Source organism: Lagenorhynchus albirostris, chromosome 10 (genome assembly GCF_949774975.1).
Source record: "Lagenorhynchus albirostris chromosome 10, mLagAlb1.1, whole genome shotgun sequence".
Classification (NCBI taxonomy): Eukaryota; Metazoa; Chordata; class Mammalia; order Artiodactyla; family Delphinidae; genus Lagenorhynchus; species Lagenorhynchus albirostris.
Window position 1 is genome coordinate 27057681 of NC_083104.1, and position 25447 is coordinate 27083127.

The following is a 25447-nucleotide window of genomic DNA, read 5'->3' on the forward strand; positions in this document are numbered from 1 at the left end:
CTTGAACTCACTTGGAAGCATTTTCCCACCACTTACCCACTTTCTAAAGGATGGCAACACCTCCAAAGGATGTTGCCTTCACTAGCTTCCTTGTTCTTTCCGTTAAAATGGTGCTGTGAGTTCTTTTCTGCAAGTTAGAACAGCATCCAAAATGCAGCACTGTTCTCAGGTAGAAACCTATGAGTGAGAAAATAAATCCTGAGTATATACCATAAATGAATTTTCACCTCTAGCCTTCAGAGGTTTAGTTATCAGTAAAGTGAAGTTGGAATTCCACTAGTATTTTAAATTTTGTAGTTATTCTTTCAAAATGTACACATTTGCTATCGTTTGTACGTCATTAATGAAGTGAACATGCCATATCTTCCTATTGGTAACGTTTACCTCACATACATATCATTTGGTCTTTGAAAGACATTTAACTTTGTATTAATCTATTTTCATCTGAACCGGATATTCTCTGTATTTGGAATCCTGTGCCCCAAATGTCTTACCTATTGTCAAGGCTAGATTAAAACCATTAGAAACCACCCCCTAAGCATTAAAAAACTGATGGAATCCTGCCATATGCAATTCAACCTAATAACAATAAATTGTGAAGTAGGTGTTAGGAAACCCAACAGACTTCTGATATTTCCCCCGTGGGATTGCTTTGCTGATTTTCTTCCTTCTTTTCTTTTTTCAATTATTAGGTGGAAAATTATTTTAAAACAAAAACATAGGTGCTCCCACTTTGCTGATGCTCCAGGTACATGCTTCTTCTGCCCATTGGGTGCTCCATTTCTCAGAAGATGCTTTAAAAATGTTATTTGATTGATTCGGTAAAACTCTCCTTCCTATTGCTCCAGCACTTGACTCCTTCTTTCATGGAGAGAGTTGAGCAAGATTGCAGTTAGATCTTGTGAAAATATTATTGATTTGTTTCCTAATTAGCCTGTAATAGTAAACAGCCTTTGTCTCTGTGATGTTTGCTGGGTCCATCCACAGACTCATCTTGCACACCGTTTCCTCAATGAAATTTCTGCTTGGATCTGTTCTAGACATCTGGTTTGTTTTCATATGTGTCAAATTTAAACATTTTTTCATTAATACAAGTAGTATTAATGATTGCCAATAAGGGTCGAACTTGGTGCTTTCTCTGATGTGACACATGTTTTGGTTGGATTTAAGGGAGAGTGGAAATGAGGTTTGTAATCACAGTGGTGGTGTGGTAGTGAATAACCTAAATATATTTAAGAAAAGTTCTGTTTAGAAACCACCAGGGAATGAAATTAATTTTTCCCCCTTTCCTCAAAATCCAAAACCCAGTTGAGACCAGGTAGTTCCTTATCAATAGTTCTCCATGTTTAAAGTCATTCACCAGTTTGTAAACTTGTAGATTGCAGATCTTAATGAGAAGGCTCATTTGACTAATGATATAAATTACAAGAAAGTGCCACTTCTGTCTGTTAATTAAATTTGAAAATTAATAGTCATCAACTTGCTAATGAGTCTCTGGAAATTACCACGACATCTATAGTGATCCTGATATCTTCCTCTATCGTGGCTAGTTTATTTGAAAGAGCTTCCTTTAAGTCTGGTGAGAATACAGACCTTAAGAAATTACTGAATATTTAATATTAAGATCTGAGCAACAGAAAATAATGTGGGGTATTAATCATTTACCATAGTCATTAGCAAAGCTTTAGAGAGTCTTAAGATTCATGTTTCCTGGGAAGCCTAATCCTCTGAAACAGAGGTCCCCAGTCAAGGGATCAGGATTAATCCATCACTGGGGCACACTCCAGGTTGATTACCCATCCCTTTCTCTCTCTCCCTCTACTCTTGGGCAGTGGAGAAGCTCGTGTGTCTTTCTCTGCCCTCCTCTGGGATGCAGTTGTTTCCCTGTCAGTATCTGTCCCAGGCAGGACTCTTTGGATTACAAGTACAGACACCTAGGTCAAACTGGCTTAAGCCAAAAATGAGATTTGTTTGCCCAAGCAGCTTAAAAGTCCAGGGATAGATCTGGCTTTAGCTGGATCGATGTGGCTGGATCCAGAGACTCCAAAGATGCCAGCAGGGTGGGTATCTTTCCCCCACACCTCGGCTTTGTTCTTCCCTGGTTGGCTGCATTCTTGGGCAGGTTCTATGTGGACAACACTGGAAGTTCCCATCCTGCCAGCTTAGCAACTCCAGGGGCAAAGAGAGTACTTCTTTGCTGAGAGTCCCAGCAAAAGGCCCCAGGTGACTTGGTTGGACCAACGTGGTCCCTGTGTCCATTCTTGAACTAATCACTATAGATGAGGGGGGGGCATAGACCGAGGACAGATAACACTGCTGGAGCCAGAGTGCAGGCTCGGTTGTACTGGAACCGGTTGTGTTGAAAATGGCCTGGTTTCCCATCAAGAAATTGGGCGTGCTTTTGAACAGAAGGGGGAATGTGTGCTCAACAGGCAAAACCAACAGATACTCTCCTTCTAAATTCTCAACCGCCACCCCCCCACACACACACACACGCGCGCACACACATGCGCACACACATGCGCACACACACATACTCCACTCCACTGTTTGTATAAACACTGACACATCCCAATTTACCAGTGAAAATGACAATTTAAAAAAAACCAAACTTTTTCTCCAGAAACTGACTATAGTCAGTTACTATAGATTACTATAGTCAGTTACTAAAGTCAGTTTCAGGCAATGGCATTGTTTTGCTAAGACAATAATGGTTTGTCAGCTTGCTAGAGTAGTAAAGAACAATTTTTTTAAAAGTAAAGCGAGTGGGGAGCCACTGTCCTTCTGCCATCTGTGCCCACCCATATCCAGCCCAGTCTGGCCCCAGCTGGCCAGCACTCCTTGCAAACTGGTCTCCAGGATAGAGGGAGACCAAGGTTCCCTATGGCTCTCGCGAGCGTGCAGGTTTATTTTGTCCTTCCCGTGTGGCCCTGATAGAGCAGATCAAGCAGAGCAGGAGATTAATCCTTTAATCTCTTTCATTGTGGCTTGGAGGGTGGGCACTGAGATGGATGCTCTGAGATGTGGCCCAGCAACTTTATCCTGTTTTCACAGCCACGGTCCTAAGCCATCAGAGAGCCCACCCTTTTCTCCAGGGCCCCCTCATCTTTTCTAACTCTCAGCTCTTTTAAGACAAATTGTGAAACATAAGCCCTCCCACCCTCCATCCTCACCTCCCTCCCCATCTCCCTGCTTAATTTTGGTTCCTTCACATGCTGGCCCCGACATCATAGAAAAGAGGTGGATGGAAAGGTCTTACAGAACCTTCCTCACTGAGATCCTGCCAGGAAGGAAACATGGGGAGATATGGTGGGAAGAGGGAGTGTAGAATAAGGGAGAAGACATACCAACACTCATTTTAGAACAGGACAGCCAATATCTGGACTTCCGCCAGCGCCACTGTTACAACTGAGTTTTGTTTCGTTTTGGTTTTAGCTGATCTTCTCTAACAAAGCCCCAGTTAGTTTTTGTCAAACTAGATTTGAATGGTGTATCAGACACAGTTCTTCGGTTGCTAGAAAAAGAAACTGACTGTGGCTGAATTAAGCCCTAATAATAACAACAACAACTGTTGTTTTGTTAGTAAAGGAAATAACCAACCTAAAGAAAAGATGGAAACCAGGACAGCTTAGCCTCAGGAAGCCGGGTAGCAGGATTTAATGCACACGCCATCACTGGTATGAATCTACTCCAACCCCATTCCATTCTTAGGCCTCCGCACTCTGAATCTGAACCCCAGAAGGGGAAGTCTGATCGCCAGTCACAGGACCTTGTCCTGCCTTTGCAAGGTCCTGTGATTGACAGTCCCACTGAAACTGTTTGCAGTGACAAATGTGTTTTCGGACTGAGGTGCTGTCATCAGAAGGGGACGGACGGTTGGCAGGCAAAAACTGCAGGTGTTCTCTGCACAGGGTGACAAACGTTCGTTTGTCTTTATGACTGACCTTATTTTAATCTAAGAAGAGTAGATGTCAGGTCACACCTGGCTATTTTTCTAAAATAAAGCTACACATTTTCCAATAAGCAAAACCACTATAATTCCTCAGTGGCCTTGAAATAGATATATCCCTAGGAAAAGGGTAACTAGCCATTCTAAAGGCATTCATTCTTGTGAAAAAAGTCAGGCAAGGAAGGAGGGGGCAGAGGGCCAAGTGGTTAAGAGGATGAGTTGAGTGTCCAAAAGACGAGTTGAAGTCCATTTCTGCTGCACATGGGCTGTGAGACCTCAGCCACATCTGAGCCTCAGCTTCTTCATCTGTAGTAGGATCTTGCTTGCATAATTGTTGTCAAGACTAAATTACACACACACACACACAAACACACACACACACATACACACACAAACTCAGACACACAACCTCCCTGTAAATCTAGCAACTGGAAAGTGCTATTATGAATATATTAAGGTTAGAGGGGAAGAGTCGTGGTGTAGTGCCCAGGTGCTGTATAGAAATAAATGAGAGGGACTTCCCTGGTGGCGCAGTGGATAAGACTGCACTCCCAATGCAGGGGGTCCGGGTTCGATCCCTGGTCAGGGAACTAGATCCCACATGCATGCTGCAACTAAGAGTTCGCATGCCACAACTAAGGAGCCCATGTGCCACAACTAAGGAGCCCATGTGCCACAACTAAGGAGCTTGCTGGCCGCAACTAAGACCCAGTGCAACCAAATAAATAAATAATAAATATTAAGGAAAAGAAAGAAAGAAATGATAGAGGAGAGTTGAAAGTTATGGCATCAATCCACTCCGTAGTTTGGGGCCTGGACATTGGGTGTGGAAGATACAAGGTCAAGGAAGGGCAAAAGGACATAGAAAGGGGAAAGAGAACTACTTTTGTTCCTAATCTACCATCACGTACCACAGCTCATGGCCCCAGATGTGCTTCCTAAGTTTGCCCAGGATAACCTTACTTTCTGGTGAAGAATAACTTTAAGATCCAAAGATGGTTTTTATTTTAGAAATTAACATGCACCTTGCCTCAGTGAAGGTAAAATTTCTCGTTTTTCCATGTAGAAAGGGGTGTTTTAAATGACTGTGAAAGTCAAACATGCCCAATATAAAAACAGACAATGTAGGGAAAAATGTAAATGAAATGGTTAAGAAAAATACCTGTAATCCCATGATCCTAGACAACCACTATTACATTTTGGCATATATATTTCTACGTATTTTTTGATGTGTCTATACACATAAAGATAGCTCCTTGATTTCCATGTTAAGATGGAAAGTAACTAAAAAATATTAATAACCCACTTGTTTCATTTCACAGTTGTTTTCTATCTTCTTTCGACTTCTGCAAAAGTCACACGTAAGATATACTCTCATCAGTAAACAGTGTTATTACCTGTGATGTTCTCAATCAAGGGCTATGCTCCTATGCCCCAGCCCCACTTCACCCCTACCATTGGAAGTCTCTGGTTTGACAGCATATCATGGACATCTTTTGTGGGTTTTTTTTTTTATTGGAGTTTAGTTGATTTACAATGTTGTGTTAGTTTCAGGTGTACAGCAAAGTGAATCTGTTATACATATACATATATCTACTCTTTTTTAGTTTCTTTTCCCATATAGGTCATTACAGAGTATTGAGTAGAGTTCCCTGTGCTGTACTTATTAGTTATCTATTTTATATAGAGTAGTGTGTATATGTCAATCCCAATCTCCCAATTTATCCCTCCCCCCCTTACCCCCTGGTAACCATAAGTTCATGGACATCTTTTGATGCTGATGAAAAAAAAAGTTACCTTTTTAATGGCTTCATGATACTCTATTTAAAAATAACAGGTAACTTTTATTACATTCTTGTAGTAGAGCAGCATGCTCACCAGTTGACATTCATTGTCTCACTGAATCTTCACTCAAATCCTACACGGGAGGGTGATTGTGATTCCCATTTGAAAGATGATTAAACTGAAGCCCAGAAGGATGAAGCAATTTGCTCAGCTGACCAAGCTACTAGCACCTGGTGGAACCAGGATTTGATCCCAGGTCATCTGACACTAAAGCCCACTGCTCCCATTATGTGTGTGCCATTCATTAGTAAAACTCATTAGTAACCTGGTTGTTGTAGGTTTCTAAAATCTTATTTACTCTAGCATCTAGGTATTTTTCTTATTTATGTTGAAATGATATGCTTTTGTAGAGCAGGAAAGGATCCATCTTGTGTTCTCAGCCTGTCTGTAAGGAAGCCAGAGCTGGGTCAGCTTTACCCCGTATCGTCTACAATCATCAGTTACCGACGTGCTTGTGTGTTTCTAAAACAACCTTGAGGTTGCTTGGCTCTGGCGATGGAGCAAAGGACTGATGGATGGGGTTGAGTCGCTGAATTGACTGCCCTTCCCCATTCCGTATTTATTTGTTTATCTGCCCTCTCCCATCATGACCTACCTGTCTGGGAGTTGGCAAACAGGTAGGGAGGATTTATGGATGTGCCGCATAGAGTTATGCCTGGAGTTGAAGCCTCTCGCAACAGTTACCAAAAAATGAAACAGAAAACAAAACCCAAAGTACCCGATAGAGCTCCCGGTACAAATGAGTTTCAGGGGTCGTTTTAGAGACAGGCAAGCACGTCACTGGCCCCACTTCCCTTCTGACAGACTGAGAAGCCAAGACAGATGATGTGCCTGGAAAATTAGTTTTCCGCTACCGCCTTCTCTCCCCGTGGCTGTCTTGCTGCCTTTTGGCACTTGGAGGTCACCTCGATGTTCCGCCTCCTTCCGCTATGCTCTTGACATTCCACTTATCTCCTTTCGTTCTGGGGCCTGGCAGTTATATCCTACCTGTGGACAGAGGGAGCCTTCCAGTTTTCAGAGTCCTTTCAGTTTGATCCTCATCAAAGAAGTCTGGCTGGGTGAACCCCATGTGATGGCAAAGGAGAGAGTGGTTGACAGAAGTTAAGTGACTTATCTAAAGCCATCTGCTAGTAGTTCAACAAATATTTATTGAGTGGTTACTGTGTACAAAGGAAGGGACTGTGGGAAACAGATAATGTGCTCAGGGTCCAGGGGTCACCAGTTATGGATGCCATCTGGGACCAATGTGCCAATATCCTCATTTCTTACCCTGTGTTGTCAGGTCCCATGGAAAAATGTAGCGTCAGTCAATCGTTTTAAGAGACCATTATATTGTGCTTGGTGGTTTCTCCTTTACGTTCGTTCCCCCATCCAGATATAATCTCCATAGGGTCTCTGCTTTGAGATGTCTGCTTTGTTCGTGTCGTTCCTTCACCGATTCTGTCATTCAGCATAGCACCAGCTATGTGCCAGGCACTGTCTTAGGCACTTGGAAGAAATAATAGGAAAAAAGCAGCTACAGTTCCTGCCTTCCTGGGACTTATAGTCTAGCTAGAGCCTCAGATATTAACTAAATAGTCACAGAGACAAATGGCAGCTGTGGAAGGGCTTTGGGAGAAAGGAATATGGTGCTGAGAGCTTATAACGGGGGCCTGCTACAGGTTTGTGGGACACTGATATGGATAAATGGGAGGAGGGTATGGCTTCATCATTGATTGAATGTTTTTAAGTCACCTCTGGTAGTCGTTAGCGCTGACAACAAAGAATTAACCCCTTTGCAGCCCTGCCACCATCATCACTCGCCTATGCTCGTAAGGTGTCTCTCAGCTGGCATCCTGCCTATTCTCTTGTCCCTCTTCAGGTCTGTTTTCCACATTAAAGCCAGAGAATGTGAACTTGACTGTGTCGTGTCCCAGCTTAAAGCCTTCAGTGGCTTCCCAGTGGCCTTCAGATGAAAACCAATGTTCTTAATGGGGCCTCCCATGCCCTTGGCCAGCTGACCCCTTCTGCCCATCTTATACTGGTCATTCTCCTACCCCTCACTGCCCCAGCCATCCTGGCTTCTCCTTATTTTCTCAGATCCTTAGTGTATTTACACATATTGTTCCTTCTTTCACTCTTTTCCTACCCATCTTTCACATTTCATGTCTCCTCCAGGAAGGCTTTCCTAACCGCATATTGGAATATATTCCTGGCTACGGGCACCCATGAACCTGTGTATTTTCCCTTGGCTAGCACTTGTCCCAGATTGTAATGATGTCTGTATGGGATGGTTAGGACGATGTCATGGAGGCACGAGGGCTGGATCAGCATCTGTTTTGCTCCCCACTGTAACCGTGGCAGCTGGTACGTGCCTTCCCCCAGTGAGTGTCCAAAGAAAGGGTGAATGGCTCATGGAGAAGAGTATAAACATTACAGCTGAAAAGACAAGCTCAAACTTTTATAGTTCAACTCCCTCAGTGTACAGAAAAGAAGTTAGAGGATCAGAGAAAGGAGGTAACTTACCCAAGGTCACACAGCAAGTTAGTGGCAGAGCTGGCCTGGGATCATGGTTTACAAGTCTTGTCACAATGTTATACTGCCTCTCCAGAAACTTCCTCTTTTGCTTCACAACTTTGATGTACTTTGAGATGGAGACCTATAGCTGAGGCACAGTGTGTTACATGGAGAAACTACCTGCATTAAGCATTACAGATTTTCGGGTGAATTCCTAGCTCATTAAAGCCCGTAAGGCCTGAGGATTCATTTGAAACTTTTTTTTCTATGATTGATTTTTAAATGAACTCTAAGGTCTCAACTGAGTACCAGTTCCCAGGCACAGTGGAGCTGGCCATGGCCTCTAGCCTGTGAAGCACACCCTCAGCCCCCCTTCTCTCTAAATTAGTTCATTCAGTTGACAATAAATGGAACTCATCTTTCTAACATCTCTCCTCCCCAAGGAAGGCTTTGTGATGAAGCAGGAGGCAATGAGATGCCCCTCAAGCGATTGCCTACCAAAGGCATCCCCTGAAATCCGACAGGGGAGTGAACATTTCTTCCGCCTCTGGAAGGCTATTTATGCACCTACTGACGTGTGACCAGGACACAGCTCAGAAGTGTCAGACGTTTCCTCTTTGTGAACGGGAAGCAGCAGCTTCACTGCCTTGTATGACACCCTAGAACTGTGTAGCTTGTATAAGCTCTCGAATGGTGGGCACTGGGGTGAAAGCAAATTATTCTTAATGGCTGCTTCATCCCAGGACCCAGGCAGCACCAGCAAAGCAACCAGGGGTTCTCCCACCAGGCAGGTGAGACCCATAGGAAAGGGAGGAGCCAGGGTGAAGTCAAAAGACCGTGCGTTTAGAGTCAGCCAATTTGAGTTACCAAGAGCAAGTCCCTTCCCCTCTCTGGAGTCTTGGTTTTTCCTTCTACAAAACGGATCGAGTCTAATGCCTTGTCATTCACTCTCAAAGCGCCAGGCTCCCCTCTAGAGATGGATGATATTTGGGGGGACAAGAAAGGCACAGTCCTTGCCCACGTGGAGTTTACATTTAGGGAGGGGAGACAGGCGTTAAATACATATTTACCTAATCCTTGTTCAGTTTTAATTGTGATGAGTATCACTGAGAGGCTAAAATGAGATGTAAATAGTGGACTATGTACTGTGTAAAGTGCTGTGTACCAGACATCATGCCAGATACTTTACATATAAAAATAATAACAACCAAAACAACTTATATGGCATTAATATGAGCCACTTTTTAAAGTGCTCATCATATATTGACTCATTTAATCCTCGTTTAAAAACACTTGTGCTGTAGAAACTACTGTTTTCCCCATTTTATAGATGAGAAAACTGAGGTACAAAGAGGTTAATTTGCCAAAAGAAATACTGCCACTCAGTGGCACAGAAAGGCCCCAGGCTGTGTGAGCAATTGAGTCTCTACACGATATGCTGCTTCTCAGGATATGACTGTCTCATTTCATCCTTTCCACAGCCTAGTAAATGCCATTGTTATTCCCATTTTCCAGATTTGGACACAAAGGCAAAACATGTAAAGGCCCTCTCTCAGTTCCCACAGCTAGGAGGTAGCGGGGCAGGATGCGATTCACACTGGTGCCTCCCGGGAGGCTCGTGAGGGGGTCCGCCCAGACCCAGCCGCCAGCCTCCAGCCTCACAGGGAGTGTGTTACTGCCGGGCGGCTTCCTGATGTCTGTCCTGCCCTGCTGTTGCTCAGGTGTTCCTGAAGAGCGACCGCGTGGCCCGCATGGTGCAGAGTGGAGGCTGCTCCGCCAACGACTCGCGGGAGGTCTTCAAGAAGCACATCGAGAAGAGGGTGCGCAGCCTGCCCGAGATCGACGGCCTCAGCAAGGAGACCGTGCTGAGCTCCTGGATGGCCAAGTTTGATGCCATTTACCGCGGGGAAGAGGACCCCAGGAAGCAGCAGGCCCGGATGACAGCCAGCGCAGCTTCCGAGCTCATTCTGAGCAAAGAGCAACTCTACGAGATGTTCCAGAACATTCTTGGGATCAAGAAGTTCGAGCATCAGCTCTTGTACAACGCCTGCCAGGTAAGGTGTCTGTCACCTGGGCCCAGAGCTGTGAGTAAAGCAGGGCCACATGATGATTTCTGTGTGCCCTAGGCATCACTGCCTTCATGTGCATTTCTTGATTAAAAAAAATATTTTTTATTACATCTTATAGCTGCACTGGTAAAAGTTGAATATAATCCAGGCTAGAATATATTCAGGTTTTTCTTCTGATTTTTAAAAAGAAATTTAAATGTTTTGTGAGCTCCTAAAAATCTCATGGACCCTGGGTATTATGTGTATTGTGTCTAAGGGGTCAATTGGCCCATGTGTGGAAAGTGCCAGAAGATCAAAATGATGTTTGTTTGTTTGTTTTTTTAAAGATTATGTGCCTTTAAAATAGGTGGTATTTACCAGTTGAAGGGCTTGTATTTCCTCAGTCGGGGAGACAGCTGGACTTTGCACCTGGTCGTCAAGTGAAATTATTTAAAACAGAAAGCTTCCAGAACACCTGAGTTTGTCATGCCCATATGTTAGTCACATCTACATTTCTGAGATGGCTAGCTGAGGCTCCACTTGGGCCCACCCCAAAAATGAAGTGACATTTTCTCTGGATCACAGTTTGGGGGCATGAAGTACCCTAGATCTTCATTGCCTGTGACCGTTTCCCCGTTACATTTCTTTATTCACCCACTATTTATTATGTGCCTACTTTGCAGTCTTTGCAGATTTTATTGAATGTCGCTTGGGAGCATTTTTAAAAGGCACATTTGCAGCCCACAGCCCTAGATTCCAGTTCTGCATGCTCAGGGTAGGGCCCAGGAATCTGCATTTTAAACAAGGGCCTCCCTTCCTGGTAATTTTGCTGCCCTTTGCCTTTTAAGAACCATTATAAAAATTCAGCTGTGCCCTGGTTTCCCTGCACCAACTCTGCCCCTAAAGTTGGTAAAGTGAAGACACTGTAGTATATTGGCTAAGAGTTGTTCCTTGCTCAGAATCCAGCAGACCTAGGTAAATCTTAAGATGGCCCCTCACTAGCTTTGGGGCCTTGGGAGTTAGTTAACCTCCCCACATATGAACTTGGGATGCAACTGTTATGAGAATTCATGTGTGTAAAGCCCAGAGTAACATGGGGCACTTTGTAAATGGTAGCAGTTAAAGTATGTTATAGTCTACTGGAAGAGGCAAAAAGTCAACAGACAACATCAGAACAGTGCCATAAATGTTTTTTTTGTTTTTTAATTTTTAATGTTTTAAAATTTATATTGGAGTATAGTTGATTTACAGTGTTGTGTTACTTTCTTCTGTACGGCCCAATGAATCAGTTACACATATCTCCACTCTTTTTTAGAATCTTTTCCCATATAGGTCATTACAGAGTATTGAGTTCCCTGTGCTATACAGTAGGTCCTTATTAGTTATCTATTTTATATATAGTAATGGGTATTTGTCAATCCCAATCTCCCAATTTATCCACCCCCCCTTCCCCCTTGGTAGTTTGTTTTCTCCGTCTGTAACTCTATTTCTGTTTTGTAAGTAAGTTCATTTGTATCCTTTTTTTTAGATTCCGCATATAAGTGATATCATATGATATTTGTCTTTCTCTGTCTGACTTACCTTCACTTAGAATGAGAATCTCTAGGTCCATCCATGTTGCTGCAAATGGCATTATTTCGTTCTTTCTTATGGTTGAGTTACATTCCACTGTATATAAGTAAATGTTTAACATGAGAACTACAGGATTTTGAGGCTTCCTTATTCCTGCCTCCATGGCTACCCCCTAATTCAAGACACCCGCATCTTTTACCTGGATGACCAGTGTCTACCCAACTGGTAACCCTGCCTCCCTTCTTGCCCCATGATAATGCACCCATCACGCACCAACTCAAGTGATCTTTTAAAATTGTAAATTGGATCATGACATTTCTGTGCCTGAAACCTTCCAGGGGCATCCCATCACCCCTAGAACGATATTCCAACTCGTCACTACGGCTTGAGGAAGAACAGGAATCAGCCCCGATCATATACCCCTTTGCCTGCATGCTTACTCACTGGCCTTCTTTCTGTTTCCCCAACACATCAGATTGGTTCTGGGCCTTTGCATTTGCTCTTCCCTCAATTTAGAATGCTCTTTTGCCAAGACCTTTGCCTGACTGGAACAGCTCAAATGTCAACTTCTCCAAGAGGTTTTCCAAGACCACCCCACCTAAAGTTCCCCCTTGCCACACACCTCATCAAGTCATTCTCTTTCCCATTCCCCCATCCTATTTTTATCAAAGCCTTTACCACTATTTTCCATTTCTTGTTCATCTGTTTTTATCTGTTTATTATCTGTCTCACCCTCCCTGCCCATCTTTCACCAAAATGTTGGCCTCATCAGGGTGGCAGTTCATCTCTGCCTTATTTGCTAGTATCTCCAATGCATGAAACAGTTCTTGGCACAAAGTAGGTGTTCAGTAAATGCCCACTGAATTAACAAATGGATCATGGCAGTTTGCTTTACCTGGTTAGTAGGGTCTTATCAACCATTGTAGCTGACCCAGAAATTTCTGGATGTTTTACTAAATAGGAATCTGTTTAGCATTTCATAATATAATATATACATTACATTGAAAGGAATTCCTGACACCCTACTTTCTTCTAAGCCCACTTCAATTCAGAGCACTTATTGCCTACCTGAAGGTAGAGAGTTCCTGTGATGGGCCAAGAAGTATTTTGAAATTCTCAAATAAGTCTCAATGTGAAATTAAATTTAATTATTCATTTTAATTAAAATGGTACTGCATCCCATGTGGTACTTGTAGAATAGGGTAAACGGGTGGCATTACCATCCATCACCACCATCTTCTCTACCGTAAGAAGATGGGTTGTCATAGCTTCAAAAAGATCGACAATCACCCAGCTGGGTGATAAGTAATACTCAAAATTACAGTTAGTCAAGTGTTCCTAAACCTGCTAGGCATAAAGTGATTCTAGGAATTCATTCTTCTTCTTATTGCAGCAGCTAGCTTATCATGCAAATATTCTGTTCTTGCTTAGACATCAGCGTCATTGGAAAGAGTCTATTGTTATGCCATTCTTACCTTGATGGCTTTGAACTTGTTGAGTAGGGTTAAGAGGCAGCACCTTATTTTGCTCTTTTGTCATAAAAAATGAATTAATTTGACTCATATTTTCAACATCTGTTCTATGAGTTAGAAAAAAATATAATAAAAGAATCATGTCCTCTCTCCCCAAAATAATGATTGTCCCCTTAGTTAAAAGAGAATTATAAGACATATAAAGGGAAGTACTTCTTGGGACAGGAATACTTAAGACATTTCTTATTATATTTTATACTCACACCTACATCTGATTATTGCTTCAGTGGTTCAACTCAGTAGAAATTAGGACAAATAGCATATGAAGAAGGAAAAAAACCCACAAATTAATTCTAAATACATGATTATTTTTAACTTCCATGTCTTTAGTCATCTGAGTTATACAATTGTATTGACAAATACCAGAAATATTTTAAAAGAAATATAACATTGGTAATAATAATACATTACAAATGTTATAGAATTGGGTATTCTCATAACTTACTGGTGGAATAATTTATTATGGTAAACTTTCTATAGAATAATCTGTTAATTTGCAGCAAAACCCCTTTATAATGGGCAAACCGTTTAACCTGGCAGCTCTCCCTCTAGGAATTTGTTATAAGGAGATACTTAGAGATGTGTACAAGAGTATTAAGTCCAAAGATGTTCATTGCAGCATTTTGTATGACAGTGAAAAAATGGAAGCAACTTTAATTCCCAGCAGTAGGAGATTAATTACCTAGATTTTGATTGAACTGTATGAGAGAATACTCTTCAGCCAATAAAACAACTGAAGAAGAAAGCTTACCACATGGGGAAATGTTCAGGACATATTTCTAAGTGGAAAATCAGGCTATGAACCAGAGTGTGAAGACATAATCCCACTTTTATGGAAAAAGTACTGGATGGGTAAAAAATAAAACCTTCACTATGCTTATCTTTAGGGATAGCATTATGGTTGATTTTCATGGTTTTCATTTGTGCTTTTTGGCATTTCCAAATTTTCTTCCTGAAGCACATAGGTACTTTGTAAATAGAAACAAATAGCAAAAATCTCAACAAAGAAACTGTCAAAACAATGGGATAAGAAGAAAATCATCTTCAGCAATGTATTCTAGACTCCAGCCATTAGTATACCACCTTGATGATTTTTTCCATTTCCAAGTATTACCTGTGTGATTATTTATTTAATATTCCTAATTAAGCCAACTCCTAACTCACTTTTTAAGCCTATCTTTATTCTTAGAAGTAATATACGTGAAATCACAGCTTTGGTGTACTAGATCTTTTTAAACAATAGGCATTAAAGTGAAACATAACCATTAAAATAGGAGCTCTTCGTTAGTCTGCCTCTTACATCATCTCACGCCACCAGTGATACAGGAGACCTGGCTATGGTGACCAGGGCCTTGAAGTACTGACGTCGGTGGGATAGATCCCTCTCACGCCATCCCTGAAAACAGTCCCAGACTGACGAGAACAGATTTCACCTGAAGTCTGTACTTCTCACACCCTGCAATCAGGTTTCAGAAATCATAGATTTACTCACTCGCTTTCTCAGAGATTACACTCAGCTCTGCAGAATTCGATCCACTTGTAGGGGCAAAGATACAGAACTGAAAATCGTATGACTTACGTTCACACCCTGCTTGTATCGGTTTTTGTTTTGTTTTGTATTTTCTGGTCCTTCTCCTTACAAGACAGAGCAGTTCATAGGTGCTTCCAAATCCAGAAATACGCATGGTTCCTTGTACGCATATTGCATTTTAGGGGAAAGTGTAATCTGATTTCTGGTGTAGCTTTCTGATGGTCCCTATGATCTCTCTATGAGGTGCTGCTGGGAACTGCAGTTTTTATCTCAAATGAGAAATGATGTTTAACAAAGAGTGATTCTATCACTTAGCATATCAGCTGTCTGTTATAACAGGAACCATGTCTATCAATCCATTTTTTAAAAAGGAAGCTTAATAAATGTCTCCATATTTACTTACAGAATTTTTAAAAGTAGATTGTAAAAAAAAAAAAAAGTAGATTGTGTTTATCTGAGATTGCATGGGTCTGTCTCTTAGAAGAGCTTGCTCATACTCAACAGAATCACTGTAAAATCATTGGAAACCCTTATTGTGAAATCAGTGTTGTTTTTATTTTCCTAAACTGTTGAGAGGAGGCAGTCAGTTATGTAGCTATTTGAGCATTTGAGTTGAATTCTAAACCTAACTCAAAAAATGTAGGATAACCTTTTTGAGAATGGGTGTTATCATCTGAGAAATGAGGCTAATATAGACCTGCTTTCCATTTTCATAAAATGCAAAGATGATGATGATGTATTTTAAAAGTTTAAAGAATGCAAAGCACTGTTTTTCCTCATTCCTTTAGTAGCCTCCACATCTGGAGTTGACTTAATGACCAGTTAGATGTACCAGATGTCTGCAACTTCCTACCCCCTCTTCTTAATTTTATGAGTTATCCTTAATTGCTTTGTCCTGAAATGCATGGGCATTTCCCCTTGAAAAACACCACTGAGATGTTTTCATTTTCATATATTTTAAAATAAAGATAAATCCTTCTTAGGGAAGAAACCCAGCTAATTTTCAAGGGGATATGGATGAGTACAAGCTAAGAAAGTTGTTTCTTCATGTTTCAGTTCTGCTTTTTGAGAACATCATTTCTGGTTGTGCCCTTACTAGTCTCACCTGTAGCTCCTGGAAACATCAGTAGTGTGACCCTGACCTTCTCCTCAGACATCATTTGTGTCTCCTGGGCAGCAGGCATAACCTACACACTCTAACTAATTGAAGATGACAGTATTCTCTTCATTTATCTTCTCTCGATTTCTAGAGATTTTTCACATAATCCAGAAGACTTGACTGGAGGCATATGGAATATAATTTCCCAATCTATAACCATCTTCGCATTTTCAATATTAAATTCCCCACCATTACTGAATTACTAACTTTCTTAACATTTCCTTTCCTATCCTCCAATCCGTCCTTGATGTACCTTTGATGGTGTGGTTGTCTTACTCCAGGGCTCTCTTCCTTGGACTTGGTTAACGTACCTTTGATGGTGTGGTTGTCTTATTCCAGGGCTCTCTTCCTTGGACTTGGTTAACGTACCTTTGATGGTGTGGTTGTCTTACTCCAGGGCTCTCTTCCTTGGACTTGGTTAACGTACCTTTGATGGTGTGGTTGTCTTACTCCAGGGCTCTCTTCCTTGGACTTGGTTAACGTACCTTTGATGGTGTGGTTGTCTTATTCCAGGGCTCTCTTCCTTGGACTTGGTTAACCCTTGGCAGCTTTCCAGTTTATTAGACTGAGGAGAAACCTCAAATTATCAGCTTTCAGCTGTGACCCAGATTACTGGGTTGTATCTATACCTCATTATAGAGCCTTTCATCTCTATAGAAGTGCATATCTTTTTCCTAATCTAGAAGTTTCCAGGAGATCTGTTGTCTCAGAATTTGCTTCATGGCCAGGCTGTATTTCTTAATCACTTTTCTTGGCCCTCTGGCAGCAATACAGTTCTCTGTACCTAATGGGCTTCCAATAAATATCTATTGAAGAAGTGTTTTAAAATCTGAGGGGGTGGATGTAGCAGTCTACTATTAAACACTTCTATTTAGCAACATACTCTCATTATTCATAAATTCATTCATTCAACAGATGTTTTAAGTACCTGCTGTGCACTAACCACCACATGTCAGATACTGGGATGAAGCCTAAACTTTACTGTTTTCTCATAGACAAGCCCCTGTTGTACCTCCTGGCTGTCTTCCTCCTTGCTCACCACAAAACAACTCCCAATGACTTTTATAGCATTTGCCTGCTCAGAGTATTGTATTTGTTTTCATTGTATTGCTATGTAAAAATTACCACAAACTTAGTGGCTTAAGAGAATACCCATGTATTATATCACAGTTTTCATAGATCAGAAGTCTAGCATTACTCAGCTGGGTTCTCTGCTCAGGGACTCATAAGGCTGGAATTCAGGAACTGACTGGGCTGTGTTCTCATCTGTAGGCGCAACAGGGAAGGATCCATTTCCCTGATCCCTCATCTTGTTGATCCATCTCATATCCTTGCAACTGTAGGAGTCTTCCAAGCCAGCAACAGAGAGAGAGAACATCTCTGGTGCTTCAAGTCTCTGATTTCTAGACCCTCTTTTAAAAGAAGGTCTAAATCACCTGATTAGGTTGGTCCCGTCCCGGATAATCATCCTTTTCTATTAAAGTCAACCGATTAATGACTTAAATTACATCTGCAAAATCTCTTCACTCTTGTCATATATTATCGATTAGAAGCAACTCATAGAGTCGCCCACCCTCAAGGGGAGGTGAATAGGGTGTGACTCACTGGGGATCATACTAGGGTTTTGGCCACAAGTGCTTTTCTCCCATCCCAGTATTCTTCTTAGAACTCCTTCCAGTATCAATTTAAATGTAACCTTTTAAGAGAAGCCCTCCCTTATCCTTCTGCCTAAAATAGGCTTCTCCTTGTTTTGGGTTTGTTTGTTTGTTTTTTTTTCTGTAACAGTCCTTGTTTATTACCATCATAGAACTTCACACAGTCTGAAATTACCTTGCCTACTATTCGTTCTCTTATTGTCTGTCTCCCCCTCTTGATTATCTCTTTAAGAGCAAGGGCCATGTCTGTTGCATTCACCACTATGCGGCCAATGCTTATCACAATCCTAGGCACACAATAGATGTTCAACTAAATACTGACTAAATTAGTAAATGCAGGGGCCAAGGCATTAATGGTCTCCTGAGGCTTAAATGCCCACATTGCACAAAGGTGTGTGTTTGGTCGTTTGTTTCTCTTGAGTCAAAGTGCAGCAATGGAGCAGGCATGTCAATCTGAGACCTAAATCAACCTGCTGATTCTCTTATTTTATAGTGTGGATTTCACCTGAGGTTCACAGTATGTCTCTAGCCATAAACTTTCCTTCTGGTCACAGCCTGTCTCTCGCATCACAAGGTTGGAGGAAGAGGTACAGAAATTAAGTCTTGTCTTTCCAAAGTCACGTGCTGCCTGTAAGTCATTAGATATTTGATGGACTGCTGGTTTTCAATGGCTTTGCTTGCCAGATGTACGCTAATTTCAGCATTCTTGAGATAAGGAACGAGATCAAGATGTATCCACCACATGAACATGTTCTACTCTGTTAGCAGGAGCAAAATTAGAGGGAATTAAAGATGTGGAGGGTACAGGGCAGAGAGGGCCAGAGAGCAATATTTAATTTCCCAGAGCAACAATTTTCTGATGACCCCATCAAGACTTTTCATCTTACTTCTCTGTCAGTTTTTCCTAGAACACATAGCCAGATATTTCTGTCTAACTGTACCTGCTATTATGGAGAGACAGACTGCAACGGAAAGTTGAAATTGAGAGGCAGTGGGAATTGGGTATTTTCTATGCAGGCTTCGAAACTGCTGTAGACATTTTAGAAAGCTCTTCCCTTTGTTACCAAAATGGAATTATAAATATACTCTTTTGGGCTTCCCTGGTGGCGCAGTGGTTGAGAGTCCGCCTGCTGATGCAGGGGACACGCGTTCGTGCCCCCGTCCGGGAAGATCCCACATGCCGCGGAGCGGCTGGGCCCGTGAGCCATGGCCGCTGAACCTGCGCGTCCGGAGCCTGTGCTCCGCAACGGGAGAGGCCACAGCAGTGAGAGGCCCGCGTACTGCAAAAAAAAAAAAAATATATATATATATATATATATATATACTCTTTTATTTGAAGTTCTTTTATAAGCCATGAACCACAAAATTGTAATCAGAGGTGTACTTTCATAAAAGGACATACAGAAATAGTTTTTTCTAATTTTGCCACTGCTCACCCGATGATGGAAGCTATTATAAACCATATGACACAGCTATGCACAGGGAGACATCTGACAAGCCTTCTGACGTACTTCACCAACCCAGACCCCTCATGCTCATTATTTGACTTTACCTTCATCTTCTTTAATGATTCAGACCTACAGTTAGCAGAAACTTGGGTAAGAGAGGGTAGTGCACTGGTTCATTTTTGTTGTTAACCTCTTGTTTTAACCCTTTCTGAAAGTATGCATAAAATATCATAGCTCTCTTTCCTGCCCAGCTTGTGAGTGATTCTGCATGTCTATCGTGGTGGGCTTTTATTCAGGGGAGGCCTCCCATCTATGTCCTGACCTCCAGTTGGAACAGTAATAATGCCTACCAGATATGAAGCCTTGACCATGTGCCAGGCACTAAGCCTAGTACTTTACATATATTATCATATTTAATCCTCATAATATGCCTGTAAGCTAGATAATTTTACCCACATTTTAATTAGCAACCTAAAAAAGAGAGAAAGAAGGTAAACAGTTTTTCCAAGGTCAAACAGCAAAATCTGGATTTGAACTCAAGGTTATATGACTTTAAAATCATCTCTTCCACATAATTGCTGAAAATAGTGGTGATTTTCCATTGACATAAAAGGTTCTGGAGAGTAAGTAGTAAGTCTATTGGTCCAGCCTGTATTCTAGGAAGACAGGTATGTGTGTGTTGTACTCAGTCTTTTAGGAGTCTCTTTTTATATAGCCTGTTCTTTTTTTTTTTCAGGTTTTCTTTTTTAATATCTTTATTGGAGTATAATTGCTTTCCAGTGTTGTATTAGTTTCTGCTGTAAAACAAAGTGAATCAGCTATACGTGTACATATATCCCCATATCCCCTCCCTCTTGAGCCTCCCTCCTTCCCATACTCCCTATCCCACCCCTCTAGGTGGTCACACAGCACCGAGCTGATCTCCCTGTGCTGTGCAGCAGCTTCCTACTAGCCATCCATTTTACATTTGGTAGTGTATATATGTCAGTGCTACTTTCACACTTCGTCCCAGCTTCCCTTCCCCGCTTCTTGTCCTCAAGTCTGTTCTCTACGTCTGTGTCTTTATTCCTGCCCTGCCACTAGGTTCATCAGTACCGTTTTTTTAAAATTCCGTATATGTGCGTTAGCATACGGTATTTGTTTTTCTCTTTCTGACTTACTTCACTCTGTATGACAGACTCTATGTCCATCTACCTCATTACAAATAACTCAATTTCGTTCCTTTTTATGGCTGAGTAATATTCCATTGTATATATGTGTCATCTGTTGATGGACATTTAGGTTGTTTCCATGTCTTGGCTATTGTAAATAGCGCTGCAATGAACATTGTTTTACATCTATCTTTTTGAATTATGGTTTTCTCAGGGTATATGCCCAGTAGTGGGATTGCTGGGTCATATGGCAGTTCTATTTTTAGTTTTTTAAGGAACCTCCATACTGTTCTCCATAGTGACTGTATCAATTTACATTCCGACCAACGGTGCAGGAGGGTTTCCTTTTCTCCACACCCTCTCCAGCATTTATTGTTTGTAGATTTTTTGATGATGGCCATTCTGACTAGTATGACATGATACCTCATTGTAGTTTTGATTTGCATTTCTCTAATAGTTAGTGATGTTGAGCATCTTTTCATGTGTTTGTTGGCAATCTGTATGTCTACTTTGGAGAAATGTCTATTTAGGTCATCTGCCCATTTTTGGATTGGGTTGTTTGTCTTTTTGCTATTGAGCTGCATGAGCTGCTTGTATATTTTGGAGATTAATCCTTTGTCAGTTGCTCCATTTGCAAGTATTTTCTCCCCATTCTGAGGGTTTTCTTTTCATCTTGTTTATGGTTTTCTTTGCTGTGCAAAAACTTTTAAGTTTCATTAGGTCCCATTTGTTTATTTTTATTTCCATTACTCTAGGAGGTGGGTCAAAAGGATCTTGCTGTGATTTATGTCATAGGGTGTTCTGCCTGTGTTTTCCTCTAAGAGTTTTATAGTGTGGGGCCTTAAATTTAGGTCTTTAATCCATTTTGAGTTTATTTTTGTGTACAGTGTTAGGGAGTGTTCTAATTTCATTCTTTTACATGTAGCTGTCCAGTTTTCCCAGCACCACTTGTTGAAGAGGCTGTCTTTTCTCCATTGTATATTCTTGCCTCCTTTGTCAAGGATAAGGCAACCGTATGTGCCTGGGTTTATCTCTGTAGCCTGTTCTTTTCTCCCTAAAATTTGTTGGAGGAAAAGAAAGGTCAGCTGAGGCTCGGTTCTGTGTATTTTCTTTTCTCTTTTTAAAAAATGTTTATTGGAGTATAGTTGATTTACAATGTTGTGTTAGTTTCAGGTGTACAGCAAAGTGAAGCAGTTATATATATACGTACATCCATTCTTTTTTAGATTCTTTTCCCATATAGGTCATTACAGAGTTTTGAGTAGAGTTCCCTGTGCTATGTAGTAGGTCCTTATTAGTTATCTGGTTTTTGTATAATAGTGTGTATATGTCAATCCCAATCTCCCAATTTATCCCTCCCCCCTGCTTACCCCCGGTAACCATAAGTTTGTTTTCTATGTCTGTAACTCTGTGTATTACATTTTCTAATTAGGATTTTAGTGGATGTGTCTGACCGATAAAGTTTATGTTTGCTTCACTCATCTAGGTTCTACTGTATCCGTACAAGTGTTTCCTGATTTCATTTTTGAAAACGTACTTAAAGCCCCACAGTGTTCAGCAGATAGTGAAGAACAGGAAGTGCTTGTCTTCCTTGTCTTGTCCTTGCTAGTGCATGATCGAGCCAATTGGACGACTTGAAAACATGACTGCTTTGTGTCTTGCGTCATGAGCGTCTTCCTGTCAGGGCCCAGTGACCCCAGAATTAGAACAGAGTTGCTCTTTGGAGAAAGAACACCCACAGAAGCGTGCGTGAACATTCACATTGCAAAGGTGTTAAATGAAGAATTAAACCGGGGGTTGGTAAATATATTAGGCTTTGTGGGCTCTGCAGCCTGTGTAGCAACCACTTAATTCTGTCATTGTAGTGAAAGCAGCCATGGACGATATGCAAAGGAGTGGGCATGGCTGTCTATGTTCCAGTAGAACTACTGGCAGTTGGTGGATTTGACTCAAGGGCTGCCGTTTGTCAACCCCTGAGTTAAGTAATATATCACATCATAACAGAAAGAATTCTTTACTTTCCACAGAGTGGCCCTATGAATATGAGATGTAGCTTTTCAACCCAAAAGGTTTTAACATAAAACTTAGCCTGGCAATTCTGTGAACAGTGAAAAGTAATGGTGGTTTACAGTGTTGGAACTGAAGACAGTCATTACATAACACAGAAGTCAACTGTGTTCTGTCAGATTCTTAATATACTAGACTCATCACAGTCTTTTTTTCTTTATGATTGGTTGATTTTATAAGAGAAAAGTACATTTTAATAAAGAAGGACGTCAACGGTGAATTTACCTCACCACTGTACGTCTTGGACAAGTCACTTCCTTAAGCACTAGTGTGCTTCTCTGTAGAGTGAAAATAACAACAGAATGCGCTTTACTGCATTTGTTGTGATGCCGTGATAAGTTAATGAATAGATCACTTAGCACCATGCTTGGTATACACACATTTTTAAACTATCATTATTTGTTATCATAATTTATTATTACTGCCACTTGAGCCAAGATTTTGTCCATCATTATGCTTGGTCTTTATAGAATTTCACAGCTAAAACTTTCAGCATAGTTATAATTTAACTCTAGTATTGGACAGAAAGTAAACATTGAACAACATGGGTTGAAAAAAATAGCACTCTAAAGTTAGAGATTTGGGGTTGCTTGTTCACTCTGCTACTTTGTGTTCATGAGCCAGTCACTTAACCTCTCTGAGCCTCACCTTTTGCATAAATAAAATGAGAATAATGATAGTACCCACCTAGTAAGATGGTTGGTGCTACTTCTTATTAGCCACCATTAATGAATCTAATTCCTGTGTCTTAGGAAAGTTCCATTCTGTTGAATAATGATGTTTAGGATTGGGCTGGTTCTCTGAAATCAGTTCTTGAAATCAAACAATCAAATCACGTTAAGGAAAAATCTGAAGAAGCATAACACAGCGTCCTTGCCTTCAATAACTGTATAGTGTAGTTAAGGAACAAAAGTAATATGCAAGCAAAATCCATCCACAGTACAAAGTCATTATGTGACCAAGTAGTCATTTGTAATGTATAGAAGCAGCATGATATGGTAGAGATATGTTTATAGACACATCCGGGTTTGAATCAGGCTCAGTTACTTATTATTATCTATTTAACCTTTAGTAATTTCACTAACATCTCTATAAAGCAAGGATATTAATAGCCACCAGGTAGAAATAAGAGCCTGCCACGTGCTAGAGATTCAGTAAACAGTAGCCTGAGTTGGTCACGGTAGTTAACGGCAGTGGTGATACGGCAGTGGAGGTGCTGGCCAAGGGATGTAAGCTTCAACAGCTGCGGGACTTTGGAGATCTCAGATAACAATGGGATTTGATTGGTCAGGAGCCACTTGATAGAGGAGGTACCAGTTGGGTTGGGTTTGAATGATCAGGGTATGGTTTAGGCTGAATGAAGAGAGATTATCTGAGATGTCTGTTATCCTTTTTTGTCCAGTGAGAGACCAGAGAAGAGAAGAAATTGTATCATAAAGATAACATGGCTGATTAAATAATTAGTCCCAATTCCTCACTCACCTGTATTTAGAATGAAGCATCCTGCCATTCTTTATGGGATTAAGTAAATTTATACACCTCTTAACTTTGGGCCCAGCCATCACATTTGCTTTGTCAATAGGCTGTCATCAGAGTTGAAAAGCAGAGGATTTGAAATATGCTTATATATGTGGTTTTGCTGCCATTGCATTTAGGTCATCTCCCAAGAGAAGAATATGCCTCAGGTTCACTCCTGAACACATCTCCAGCCTGGGCTTTAGAATTGGGTTGGCCAAAAGGTTCGTTCGTTTTTTAACGTGAGATGGCTCTCGTAGCCCTTAGTTGTCCTTAACTTCATTCGAAACAATTCTGTTAGATTGTATTGTGACAGCTGTCATATCAGCGTGCGTTTTAAAAAAGACATCAAAATGGGTGAATTTTTGTGTAGCCATTTTAATATTGAAGGTGGAAGAAAAAAAAAGGAACATTATCAGCATATTATTTCAAGAAAGGTAAAAACGCAACCGAAACGCACAAAAAGATGTGTGCAGTGTGTGGAGAAGGTGCTGTGACTGATTAAACGTGTCAAAAGTGGTTTGCGAAGTTTCACGCTGGAGATTTCTCACTGGACGATGCTCCACGGTCGGGTAGATCAGTTGAAGTTGATAGCAATCAAATCAAGACATTATATGAGAACAGTCGACATTATACCACACAGGAGATAGCCCACCTACTCAAAATATTCAAATCAAGCGTCGAGAATCATTTGCACCAGTTTGGTTATGTGAATCTCTATGATGTTTGGGTTCCCCATAAGTTAAGTGAAAAACAAAACCTTCTTGACTGTATTTCTGCTTGCGATTCACTATTTAAATGTAATGAAAACGTTCTGTTTTTAAAACAAATTGTGACAGGAGACGAAAAATAGGTACAATAATGTGGAACGGAAGAGATCGTGGGGCAAGCAAAATGAACCACCACCAACCACACCAAAGGCCGGTCTTCATCCAAAGAAGGTGATGTTGTGTGTATGGTGGGATTGGAGGGGAATCCTCTATGATGAGCTTTTTCCAGAAAACCAAACGATTAATTCCAACGAGTACTGCTCCCAGTTAGACCAACTGAAAGCAGCACTCACGAAAAGCGTCCAGAATGAGTCAACAGAAAACGCATCGTCTTCCATCAGGATAATACAAGACCGCATGTTTCTTTAATGACGAGGCAAAAACTGTTACAGCTTGGCTGGGCTGTTCTGATTCATCCGCCTTATTTACCAGAAATTGCACCTTCAGATTTCCATTTATTTAGGTCTTTTCAAACTTCTCTTAATGGAAAAAAATTCAATTCCCTGGAAGACTGCTAAAAGGCACCTGGAACAGTTCTTGGCTCAAGAAGATAAAAAGTTTTGCAAAGATGGAATTATGAAGTTGCCTGAAAAATGACAGAAGGTAGTGGAACAAAAGGGTGAGTACGTTGTTCGATAAAGTTCTTGGTGAAAATGAAAAACGTATCTTTTATTTTTACTTAGAAACCAAAGGCACTTTTTGGCCAACC

The 25447-nt window shown here is 41.1% G+C and overlaps 1 protein-coding gene across 16 annotated transcripts in view; it reads left to right on the forward strand.

Annotated features, from left to right (window-relative positions):
- CADPS (calcium dependent secretion activator) overlaps positions 1 to 25447 on the forward strand; it is a 479657-nt gene that overhangs the window by 109576 nt on the left and 344634 nt on the right. For all 16 annotated transcript variants that reach the window (XM_060163968.1, XM_060163967.1, XM_060163973.1 and 13 more), the window contains one exon: positions 10012 to 10344. In XM_060163968.1, the coding sequence (XP_060019951.1) occupies positions 10012 to 10344 (333 nt within the window). The remainder of the gene's footprint in view (positions 1 to 10011; positions 10345 to 25447) is intronic.